General features: G+C 39.6%; 1 protein-coding gene across 1 annotated transcript; it reads left to right on the forward strand.

The window, feature by feature from the left end:
* Nucleotides 1-7261: 7261 nt before the first annotated feature.
* On the forward strand, nucleotides 7262-9578 carry si:dkey-243k1.3 (endonuclease domain-containing 1 protein-like). The gene is made up of 5 exons (XM_061682158.1): nucleotides 7262-7339; nucleotides 7441-7541; nucleotides 7773-7887; nucleotides 8427-8583; nucleotides 9186-9578. Exons 1-5 carry the CDS (start codon nucleotides 7262-7264, stop codon nucleotides 9575-9577), a joined length of 843 nt encoding a protein of 280 aa, XP_061538142.1. The 3' UTR covers nucleotide 9578.
* The last annotated feature ends 3074 nt before the right edge of the window (nucleotides 9579-12652 follow it).

A 12652-nucleotide genomic window follows, 5' to 3' on the forward strand; every position in this document is an offset into this window, starting at 1 on the left:
TAACTATGAAAATATTTGTGCGGCCGTGTGTGCGTGTGTGTGTGTGCGTGCGTGCGTGTGTGTGCTGTGTGTGATTTACCAGCCAATTACCACATCTCCCAGACAGACTGTGACCGCCAATCCTTTGCCAACCAATCAGAAAGGGGCAATGCGGTGCTAGGCTGGGAGGTGGTTTCTATGGAAACCAGGAGGCCTGTTTGCATGGTGGCTGATGGAGGAGTGATGGATTACTGTAATGGGATGGTCTTGGGCAGGGGGTGGTGATAGGGGAAGGTGAGGATGGAGAAAGAAAAAAGAAAGGAAGGAAGAGAGGAATTTAAAAATAACGAGGGGAGAGGCAGTGTGGTGAAAGAGTAAGACTCATACATAAGTATATTGAAAATGAATACATCTGAAATGAAATGACTTAAAAGTGAAATATGAATGAGGCTGGACAATGAGAGAAATGGATAGAGGAGGGGTTTGTATTTCAGTTTGTAGATTGGTGGGTGCGTTTGGGAGCGGGATTTCATCAGTTTGGGATGGAAATCTTACTCTTTCCTCTGTCTGTCTTCAGATTTCTGTCAAGCCATCTGCCTTCAGTGGAGTCGGAGAAGCTATTGCTTAAAAATTGAAAGAGAACACAAAAGAAATTCAATACCATGATTTATTTTTATTTTTTAAAAATAATTCTCTTTGAATTGCATATTTGATAATGGTGAGAAAATCTGGAAATAAACATATGCTTTTAAAACTAGGCTACTGTAGATATTAATAGCCTTGCATTAAAGCAAGTAAATTGTGTTTTATTGCATACTTTCTGGATGAGGAAGCTTTGCTGTATACATTGATTTATTAGTTTCACATAAGATGAATGGAGAATGATTCTTTTTGATCGCGAGCAATACAGTAGCATGTCCACCATTCAAATGTACAATACCTCTGTGGAAAATGGTATCTAGAATCATGCAGCTTTTATGTGAAAAACGGGTTTTGAGTTTTAAATAAATTCTGCATGCATCTTAATGATCAACATAAAATTGAAAATCACTGCCAGATGTATTACAGAGTTTCTCAATTGTTTTGACGGGTTTTTAAAAAAAACTGAAATTACAACTCGTAATAAACATGGACGAATCTCCAAACCACCAGAACTTGACTAATAAGGGAGGAATTCCATGCATCTCAGCTGGCCAGTCAAACAATATGTTTAGTTAGTTGTCCATGTAGATGGATATATATATAACATGTACATGTATATACTGTACATCACCGGCACGCCACATAGGTGGAATAGGCGAATGCCGTGACTTCTACGGGATCGTGTCACAAAATGGGGGGAAAATGCACCTTTAATATACTGTTGTTCGACTAAAACTAGTTATTACAATGCTGACATACATTTAGATGTAAAGCAATGCCCAATTAATATTACAACAAATGACAAAATATGAGCAATTTACAAGAGAGCATGACTTGTTTTTGAAGGAATGTTTACTGCCATATAGCTACAAAATATTTCAAGATTCATCATCACAGTAAATTACTGCATTGGTAGCTGTAAACACATGAAAATGTTGACGTGTATGACACTAAATTATGTGTATGACACACATAATTTAATACTTTAAGTTGTTGTTCATTTAACATTTATGGGTATAAATGCGGCGGCACGGTGGGCGACTGGTTAGAGCGTCAGCCTCACAGTTCTGAGGACCCGGGTTCAATCCCCGGCTCCGCCTGTGTGGAGTTTGCATGTTCTCCCCCGTGCCTGTGTGGGTTTTCTCCGGGCACTCCGGTTTCCTCCCACATCCCGAAAACATGCATTAATTGGAGACTCTAAATTGCTCGTAGGTGTGAATGTGAGTGCGCATGGTTGTTTGTTTGTTTGTATGTGCCCTGCGATTGGCTGGCAACCAGTTCAGGGTGTACCCCGCCTCCTGCCCGATGACAGCTGGGATAGGCTCCAGCACGCCCGCGACCCGAGTGAGGAGAAGCGGCTCAGAAAATGGATGGATGGATGGATGGGTATAAATGCACTTTTTGTGTTATAATTGGTGGACATTTTTTGTTTATTATCACGCGAATATGTTGTGAGCAATTTTGTGACTGACCTGACTTCCGTATTGCTTATATCAAGTAATGACTTGACTTGACATGCTTTAAATGTAGTCAGGATGGCTTTTCTTAATTTTTGCCACAATAACTTGGGACTTGAAGCTTGCAACTCTCATATTGTGACTTACTCCTACCTCTGCAAATAGCTCCCCTGCCTCCAATTATTTAGCACTGTGTACTTGCTTGATAAATTGCTCCTGAGCGATTAGCCTCAGCATGGTATGCTAATCAGTAAATAACCAGTTTTCTATTTCTATATTGCACCATGGAGGTGTCTTAACTATCATTTGTGGAGACTAAACCAACTCAGTCGATGTCTCGATTGGCCTAACCTACTCTACTAACAAGCATATGAGAGAGAGAGAGAGAGAGAGAGAGAGAGAGAGAGAGAGAGAGAGAGAGAGAGAGAGAGAGAGGCAACCAGTTCAGGGTGTACCCCGCCTCCTGCCCGATGACAGCTGGGATAGGCTCCAGCACGCCCGCAACCATAGTGAGGAGAAGCGGCTCAGAAAATGGATGGATGGATATATATATATATATATATATATATATATATATATATATATATAGAGAGAGAGAGAGAGAGAGAGAGAGAGAGAGAGATAAACTACTGACCAACTAAAAGTGTTGAAAATGGCTTGCTCTCCTGATGATGCAATGTTACTGTAATGGCTCAATAAACATGCCAGTTTTCTTTGGGTGGTTTTGGTGATACCGAGAACCTCTCTCTCTCTCTCTCTCTCTCTCTCTCTCTCTCTCTCTCTCTCTCTCTCTTTTACTTATATGTACATACTGTACAAAAACAAAACTGCAAGTGAGCATTGCAATTCTTTTTGGAAGTTTAGTTTCATGTTATGTTTTAGTTTTCTGTGGTAGCTAAATAAGGTAACCAAAGTATAGTACAGATATTAAACCATTTACAGTATGAGGCTTTGCAATTTCATACTACTGCAAACTGCAGCCACAATAATGAAACTTGTTCAATTAATAATTCTTGTTAAATCCAAAATAAAACTAAGCATGATGTAATGTTTATAAAACTCTTGTAATGGAACACATTCATTTGTGCACATTCTCCTCATAAAGTCTTTAGTTGGTAAATTATTGAGTGAAATGTGATCTTTGTCTCAACTGAAGTTAATCAAATCAAATAAATATTCCATGCTAATTAACAGTTTGTTGGAATTTTACATTTGTGGTTTAAGTGTGAGGACCGTGTGAATTGACAGGTTTCTTTAAGCTATTGAGTAACTTTATTTTTTTCCCCTGTTATATATAATGCTTTGTGAAACCAAACCCTCAAATCTGATCAAAATATAAATATATATTTTGATAACACAGCCCAACAGACTGGATCATGAATTTGTGAAGCACATTTTTCGGGTTGAGGAGGACTTGAATAATCTGCAATGTCAATTTAAAAGGGAAAAAGAACAAGCAGGTGAAGTGGAAAAACACAATTCAACACTGCAACCTAGAGGCAGACTTAAGCAACATCAACTTTCTTTCCCTCAGGCAAAAAAAGCATTTCACAGTGCATGCATGCACTGCCTGCATGGATGGGTTCACATTATTAAAGCCAAGTAACCACAATTCACCAGGAACTATTGATTAGGACAAATAAGTTACATTAGAAAATACAATATTTATTTCATTTTTCTTTCTTAGAATTTTGTTCCTCTCTGCTTTCAGTATCAGACAATACAGTTTTATCATTCAAACTAATTGCCATGGATTTACACTTTATTATCTGCCTGCCCTTACTTGTTTATTGTGTTAACACATGGAAAACAATTGCAATCAAAACAATATGGATCATGAAACATTTGATTTATTCCGCGTCCTTAATCGTAAAACAGTCACATCATGTCCTGTTGCTTAATGTCTCACAGTAAGATTTATGCTGAGTAGTAAATTTGAAAAATTAATACAGAGCAGAGTAATGGGAAAATGCAAGGCTGATTACATAAAGCCTGGTTTACTTTGTGTTTGTTTTGTCTCACCTCCAAGGCTCTGTTTGGCTTCATTTCAGATCATCATTATTCAACCTTCAGTTGGTACTTTTAATTCAAACGACCGTCACCAACTGAATAAATTAAACTTGACTTATACTGGAGGGAGAGTAAAAGAGTGCTGACGACCGGGCCAACATCCACAGGTGAAAACTGAATGTGTGTGTTTAGCTAAGTGGGCATGAAGGAATTTGGGTGCTTTGGTTTGGGTGGCGGCCTTGGGTTTCTTGCTCAATGGTACTTCACCAATCAGGATGCAGACTAGCATCTCTCCAACAATGAGTTGCAGTTGATTTTGTCCATAGCAAGGCTCGAATCATACCGATATCTGTAACCGTGATATTATTATCAGCATTTGAGGTGTACTTCAGGCAGCTCAATTGCTGACAAGTTACTCCTACTACTAAAAACAGCAAATGTAGTAGCAATTCTATCGGAATAATCACGTAAAAGGATAAAATATACATTTGCTTGGTTAAAGAGCAATCATGAATACACAAGGGGATAAGAGACATTGCACTTACAAATGAACAACCAACTGGTTTCCTCTTTGAGATAATGAACAGTATTTTTCTTAAATTCACATCGTGCATATAGCAAGAAACTGCATTTCCTTGTCTTCGAACATTCCTAGTGAGGCAATTTCAAACACAAATATGAATAGATTTCAGTTTAAACTTGGCATTTCTTGTGAATATCAAAAACATAAGGCATTAATTTAAAAAGGAGGAGCACAACTTTGTCATCTTGTTATACAGGTGCAATTTTATCCAACTGGGGTATCTCAGTCGGAACACTAGGGGGCACTATGTAAAATTATTACGTCAAAAAGAGGCAAAGAAAAGGACAGGAAGGAGACTGTAGTTTCATGTCGAATAGACGGTAGCTGTGTGCTGATCAATTGGTAAATAAAGTGAATAAAAAACAAATACAGTACAAGACTGACTCTTGCGAACTCGACACTGACTAAACCAGCACCGTGTAACTATTTGCGTGATCGCTCACAAAGCTAGCTGCTAATGCTAACAAAAACAAGCATACGTGACATCAAGCCGCGCAATTCCTACAATGCAACGTGAATGTTTTTTTTTTCTTGCAATAATTAACGTCCTTTTTGTTAGATTAAATGTCATTGTCATTTCTGTGTATGTTCACAGCGGTTCCTGGAATGTATACCTTATTTAGCTGTCCCATTTATTGTTGTTTTATGTTGTACTGTTTTTGTTTTTAATGAAACCATTACTTTTGGTAGTGTGTGAAAGAATGACGTCTTGGTCAATTTCTGACCGTCCTCTGTTACATGACAACAACAACAAAAATTAACAGTAGTTCTGTGAGACGCTTTGACTCAGTAAATAATCATTAAGACCTTCAGCAATACGTACGTTGACACTTACCATGTCGTATTGTAGTAAAACACTAAGTTGCACACAAAGAAAAATGGAAAGCGAAGCCACAAAGTATTGGTTTCTCAGTGCTTTGGTCAAGTCAATGCATTCAAGTCCAAGTGAAGTCGCGAGTCATTGGTGTTCAAGTCCAAGTCGAGTTGCATATTGTCAAGTCTAAAGTCATCAAATTCATATGACTCGGCTCTGACTCAAGTCCAAGTCATGTGACTCTAGTCCTCACCTCTGATTCTGACAAAGTTGACATCTGTACATAAAACTTAAAAAAGGAAGAAAGAAATAAGATAGCATATCTAATGTTATGGTTGTCTATACTAAACACGGTAGAGACGAAACAGCAGCTAAAGCAAGCCGCACAAGCGTGGCTGAACAAGACAACAGGAGAACAAATGCCAGATTGCCTGATGACCCTCACATGCCGACCAACTCGCTGCAACAACAAAAATGTGTTTTATTTGGGAAAAACGTTTTTGTTGTTGTTTTGTTAGCTTGTTTATTTATTTATTTTTATTTTTTGCTACTTTGATCTGATAATAATGTTTAGATTTGGTGAAGCAGCATGTTGCTCGTGACTCAAGGTTGTTTTGTACTCCCCATTTCAAGTCACTGTGAACAATTGTACGATTGGGGTGACAAGGCGACATGTTTAGTGTGTGTGGCAGCAGCTGCTGTGTTACTCAGAAATCATGTTATATTTCCTTCTTTCTATTTTCTCTGTGCAACCTGTCCTTCTCGCAAGAAAAAAAACTAAAAGACAGCTCTTGTTATGAGAAAATATTGCCATCCTAATTAAAAAAGAAAAAAAGAAAGATGACTTTTTCCAATACCAGAATTGACAAACTAACAATCATTAAAAGAAACACGGTGGTCCATTACAGAACGTTAAGCACATGGGAAATATACAGTATATTTTTACAAAACCTTTGATGACAGTAGAAAAGTATAAATAGCCTTTTGCAATGTTTTCGTTTTTTTAAAGTCAGTGTATGTAAATGTAAGGTTCAAGTAAGGGCAAGAGTTTTGAGCGATGTTAGCATGCACCACCTGCGCTGCGATCGTGGGAAAAACAACATGTGACGATAACCTAGAGGTGCCATGTGCAAATTTGTAAGTAAAGCTTCCAAACGCACTTGTTATGAATGTTTTTATTCCACTCTGACACATCTGTTTCAGTACTCCATGACTGAAATATTATGTCATCACCCAACAGTGTAAAACCTCCAATGAATTATCAGTTAGCCTGAAAATGTTTTGCATAAGAGGCTATATTAGGCAAGAAATTATTCATTTTAAACCATCTAAATAATAAGAAAAACTTTAATTTTGTAATGCCATAATAATTTTCACTGTTGTCATAGACAGCTATTAAATACTTATGAGTTGTGACACATATATACTATATCATACCTCAACCATAACTGCAAAAACATTATTAAAATATTTATATAATAATATTTTCTTTATATGAACCTAGTTGAAATTCATGTCCCCCTAATGTTAGTGTCAGCGAACACACACAATGACACACTACAGCCTCACGTGTTGGCTTAAGTTGAGATAAACAAGGTTAGCAAAGGTGAAAGGTGACGTGAAGTCATATATATATATAAATGTAAGACTCTCGGCTCTCCTCGGTGAACACTGTGGCAGCGTGGTGAGTGGAAATACACGCACAAACAGCACAGTAAAAAAAATATTGGCTGAATCTTTCTCATGTTTTATTCTCTTCACTCTCAGAAACTCAAAATGGATACCTTGGCAACTCTGTGCACTCTTCTGTTGCTCCTATTTTTTGTTCATGCAGACCTTGTGGAACAATTTGAGGTTTGTTTCCTGTGTACATTTCTGGAAAATGAAGCATTTAACTACATACTTTAAACAGATTTGTTCTTCCTGTAATTGTCTGCATCCATGTTTTGCCCCAGAATGTGCCCGAATGCTTGAAGTATTTCTACAAAAGCAAAATACCAGGATGGGGGGCTTCAAAACCGGGAACCGCTCGTCTCTGTCAGCGATTTGCCAACCGGTAAAAAGTTTTGGGACAGTACACCATTTCTGTTCTACCTTCACCCAAATGTGTTTGTTGGTGATGAGGTAATGGCCTGGACAACTTCTTCCACACCAAACTCATCCAAAATAAGTTGGTTCGATATTTTGGAGACAACTTCTCTTTAAAACCATAAGCAAGTGTGTCCAAATTCTTGACTGGTACTGTATGTAAAAAATACATTGGTGACAACTAACTTTACACTTCCAGGTACCACTTTGCCACACTGTATGACACAAACCATCGTATAGCAGTTTACTCAGCATACGTGTTCCAGCCGAGCAATGGCGGTGGTCGGGAGAGAAGGTGGTTTGTAGAGCCTCAGGTTGGTACCACGTTGAAAAATTATAATACAGTAATGATACAAAGTGCTGTAAATAAAATATTTATCTTTTAATAATACCAACACATGGTTTTAGTACAGCGAATGCAGAGGTCTCCAACCCTTTTGCAACTGCAACTCGGAAAAGCTACCAGTTGGATATACATACCTCTGAAATAACAAATGTTCCTTAAATTATGTTATTATTAATAATGATATTTATCAACGTGAAGACTGATCACGTGAACGATTTCTCACATGAATGCTCAACAATAATTTTACAAGGGAGGCAAAAGAGAATGTAAATATTAATATGCAACACTTTATTTCTACAAATCTCTATATAAACATTTTCAAACGGTCACTTCTACAACATTCCTAGCAAATCACAAAGTCCCATCACTGGTGTGCCATTTTTTTAACAGGCCTGCAGGCAATTCATGTGGTCCTTGGGGGCACCATGTTGATGACCCTACAGCTAATGAATGTAGAATTGTTTGGCGTGTCATTTGCCTCAAGAGGACTTTCTGATGTTCTTCTAGCTGGTAAATACAGCATGGCAAGCAGAGATGAAGGATGGTTACTGGCTGGGGAGAGACCACCCTGGGATCTACCTGGGGGAGAGACAGGCTCTCAATGAGGACTACACACACTCTGGCTATGACCGAGGTCACCTCAATCCCAATGGACACCATGCAGGTAAGCAAACTCAACTAACGTTGATGTAAAGCAGCATCTATTTTTTTCAGCAGCCCCAGTCGACACCAACAATATATTTAGTACCTTATGACGTAATTGCTGCTGTCATCCATCCATTTTCTGTACCGGTTGTAACATGCAAATACTCAGAACCTCTCGACAGTGAGGCAGACGTGTTAAGCAGTGGCGGTTCGAAGTGCCTGAACAATGTGCCTCGACCTCCCTTTGGTCTACTTTCCTAAGTTACAATGCAGTACTGTCATTAAGATTTGTATTGTACTACATTGTGTCAATGTAATAGGGCATCAAGTGTTGACTTCAACTACGTATTCTTAGTCCCTAGTCAGGCTTTAGAATACAATGAAAGAATGAACTCAATACAATAAAAATACAACTAATACAATTAATAAATACCATGAATAAATAAATACAGTGAAGCACTTTAGAACTTATAATGTGTCTGGGTGCATGTTTAATTGGTGTAGAACTGCCACTGGTGCTAAGCACGTTAATATAATACAGTATATTTGCTGGATTATGTAATTGTCTTCTCAAGCATTAATTGCTACCGCTTTTTTTATTCCTTTCCACTCGTCTGCCAGTTCCTGGCCGCAATGCCACTTTCACCCTCACCAATGTGGTTCCTCAGAACCCCAAACTAAACCAGAACGCATGGAGAATCCACGAGTCTCGGCTTAATGATCTTTTCCGCGAAAGATGCTCTAAGGCCTACGTTTTGGTGGGGGCAGTCCCTTCGGCGGGCAATTGGATTGTCAAGAACAATGTGAGGCGTGTCAACATCCCAGACTACCTGTGGAATGCTTACTGCTGTGTGGACAACAATGACAGGCCCATTCAAGGGGGCGCCGCTGCAGCCAGGAACACAGAGGATAACTGGGTCGAGAAACTCTCATTGAATGAGTTTGAAGAGTTCCTGCAGCAGTTTTCAAATCATCCAGTAGGAGAGCTTTTCCACAATAGCTGCAAAAGTTGATTTGAGGATTTATATTTGATGGATTATACCAAAGATGAATGCAAATTGTAAGGAAATATTTTTGTAAAATGGCAAAACGGAATGGTTTATCATTCCCGTTTACAGTCTTGAGGCTGTGCATCAGCTTAATAACAAATGAATAAAGACGAGCGTTCAAGTTTATTCATGTGTTCTTTCCCACTGTTGATATGTACTGTAACTGTTGATTTTTTCAATAGGGAAATATCATCTGTGGAAGTAGCCCTTTGTTAGACATTGCTCGCAGTGCAAATAAATGCCTGGGCCATCAAGGTTCCGATTCAACCTGTAATCAGATGACTCACACATTAGGTACAAAATCACCTCAGCAGAAAACAATAACAACTACTTGTAAAGATATGAATTAAACATCTCTATTTGTTGAATCACAATTTCATTCTTAACATAAACTAAAGCATTTGCTAATTGTAAAAGCTATGCAAATCTGGAATCAGTCAAGTATGCGATAGAATGCAGTGGTCACTCGGCGTAGGAATTTGCGAATCCTCTTTAACATGCTCTTGTTAGACTCAAAGTCGGCCTTTGCGTCTGAGGAAGGGGTTCGTTGTTGATCAAGGGAGACGTCTTTCTTTGTCGGAGGACTCCAGCTGCCACTGCCGGCCTGGTGGGCCATTGTGATGAACGGATGCTGCAATGCTTGTGAGGCAGAGATTCTCCGACGCCCGTCAAGATGCAACATCTGTTTGAGCAGGTCCAAGAAAGCCTTCCTTTTCTCAAGCTCCCCCTCGGCAATCTCTTCCTCAAGCGGCAACTGAATCAGATCTTCTAGGGGTTTGGGAAGCTCTCTGCAACAATCCTGCTTTTTGAGTTTCTCATTGTTCGCTGCTTCAAACTCCTCAGGTGTCTTGAGCCTATATTGAGAAGCTCCAACCTCCTTATCTTCCGTGAAATAGTTCTCAGTGTATTTCCCAGCATGAAGCAGGTGGTCGTCTGGCTGGCCCAGAACGCAGATGATATGCTTCATCATTTGATATTCACAGTTGACAGCGAATAAATTTCCAGGCAGGAAGAGGAAGGCCATGATGCAGCCAACGCTCCAGACATCTATGTTCTCATTGTAAGGGAGGCCGAGGGTAATTTCTGGAGCTCGATATCCTACTGGTTGAATCTCCAACCCTTGCTTAATTTTGGATGCTGGAAGCGCATTGCCAAAGTCAATCAGTTTTACCTTCAAGGGCTGTTCTTTCCTATTAACAATCATAATGTTGTCAGGTTTGATGTCAGTATGCAGGATACCGACACTCTTCAGGGTGACCAAGGCCACCAGCAGCTGATGGGCAATGACACGGATTTCGTCCAGAGACAATGGCTGACGTTGTCGCTCTTCCAGCAGATTGATGAGATCGCAGTCCAATACCTCAAACACCAAGCAGATGTTTCCCTCGTGCTCAAACTGCTCAAAGAACTTGACCACGTTGGCGCTATCTACGTCCAGGACACTGACCATCTTCAGCATCGACAGCTCTTTCTCAGTGTCCTGTTTGACAGCAGCGTCATTCTTCAAGATCTTAATAGCCACCGTCTCCGACGTGTCCAGATTTTTGCACACCGCTACTTTCCCGTAGCAGCCTTCGCCGATGAATTCCAGGACAGAGTAAGCGTTGGACTTGCTGTACAAAACCTTGCCAATCTTGACTTCGGGTCTAGTCACTTTCACTGCAAAACAAGTACGGACAGGACACCGCTGTCAAGTCAGTAGTCAAGTCTGAGAGAAGTGCGGTTCTGGACCGGCTCAATATGTAAAGTCCCTCTCTGTTGATAATTGACACAATATAATGATTGAAAACTGATTTGAGAGTAGAAAGTTTTTTACAATAATAATCATAAATAATAATAACAACAATTATTATTATTGTTAATAATCAGCCAACCATTTTCTATACCGCTTGACAGTCATGTGCGCAGACCTTTTAGGGGGCAAGTACTCTAGCCAAAAAAAAAAAAAGGGCACACATCGCAAAAATGATTCATACAAAAAAAATCGAGTATTTTTTTTTTTAACATGGATTTTGTTCTGTTAACATTATCAACACGGTCAATAATACAACTTTTAACAATGGAGGTGAAGTAGGCTAGAGTGGATATAAAAAGTTAACACACCCCTGTTCAAATGGCAGCTTTTTGGAAGGCACGAGCATACTGTATGAACAATTGTCCCAAGGACTCAAATAAATGCTTGTCACATTTCAAAACGCTTTGGGTAAAATTGAAGCCTGAGAGTGTAGATTTTCTTTGAAATATTGAATGAATATTTTTTTTTTTTTTTTTTTAATGGGCTGCAGCAAACGCTAGCAGAGATGCATCCATGTGCACTTACTTGAAGAAACAGATGAGGCTGAAGACTCCGAGCTCGTCCACGAAGACATTCTCCAAATGCCCCGTCTGCTTTTTAAGCGTCAGCAACTATTCTGTCCCCTAAAACCTTCAAATATGTCCACTTTCCCAAGTGAGTCGACTGACCGGTGACGTCACAGAGAGCGTGTTGAAGTTGAACTTGTCGCTTTGGAGTGCAGAGCCGTTGAAGGAATGCCAGTGAAGCATCTCCTTCAGCTTTCAAGACGGCTGGACTGCTAACTGCATGCGAGCAAATGTATTTAGCATTGCTGATTTGAGGAGTGTCATTACGAGTCATAGTCATAATATTTGTTCAACTGTGGACCTGTGTGCTATGGACGCAAAGTAGCCCCGCAAGCGTTTGTGACGTTGGCTAGTGTTCGCCGGCTTGTCTGTTGAATTTTGAACACAACTACCACAATGAACTCTCACATGTATGTAATATATGTACACTATGTGACGTGGTGCCTTTGTTTAGGTGTAATGGGACGACAACGAGGATGTGATCCTCGACGGGACGAGTGCAATCAAACCAGAAGGCACGTTCATTTGCAGTGCTTGTTTTATTCCGGATGTTTATTATTGACCATTTCAAAATGAGCTCTGATATCACAGTATTGAGGATGGAACAGGATGCCAGCCAATCATAATTTCAAGGAAGGCAGCTGTTTAAAGGAACTTTTGCACTTTGAATGAACAACT

This window comes from Phycodurus eques, chromosome 7, assembly GCF_024500275.1.
Source record: "Phycodurus eques isolate BA_2022a chromosome 7, UOR_Pequ_1.1, whole genome shotgun sequence".
NCBI lineage: Eukaryota > Metazoa > Chordata > Actinopteri > Syngnathiformes > Syngnathidae > Phycodurus > Phycodurus eques.

Excerpts from the sequence above, each read along its gene's own strand:
- si:dkey-243k1.3 (XM_061682158.1), top strand. The coding sequence starts at position 7,262 with ATGGATACCTTGGCAACTCTGTGCACTCTTCTGTTGCTCCTATTTTTT. Across the intron at positions 7,888-8,426 it reads GGTGGTTTGTAGAGCCTCAG|CTGGTAAATACAGCATGGCA; the intron begins GTTGGTACCACG and ends ATGTTCTTCTAG. Across the intron at positions 8,584-9,185 it reads TCCCAATGGACACCATGCAG|TTCCTGGCCGCAATGCCACT; the intron begins GTAAGCAAACTC and ends CTCGTCTGCCAG.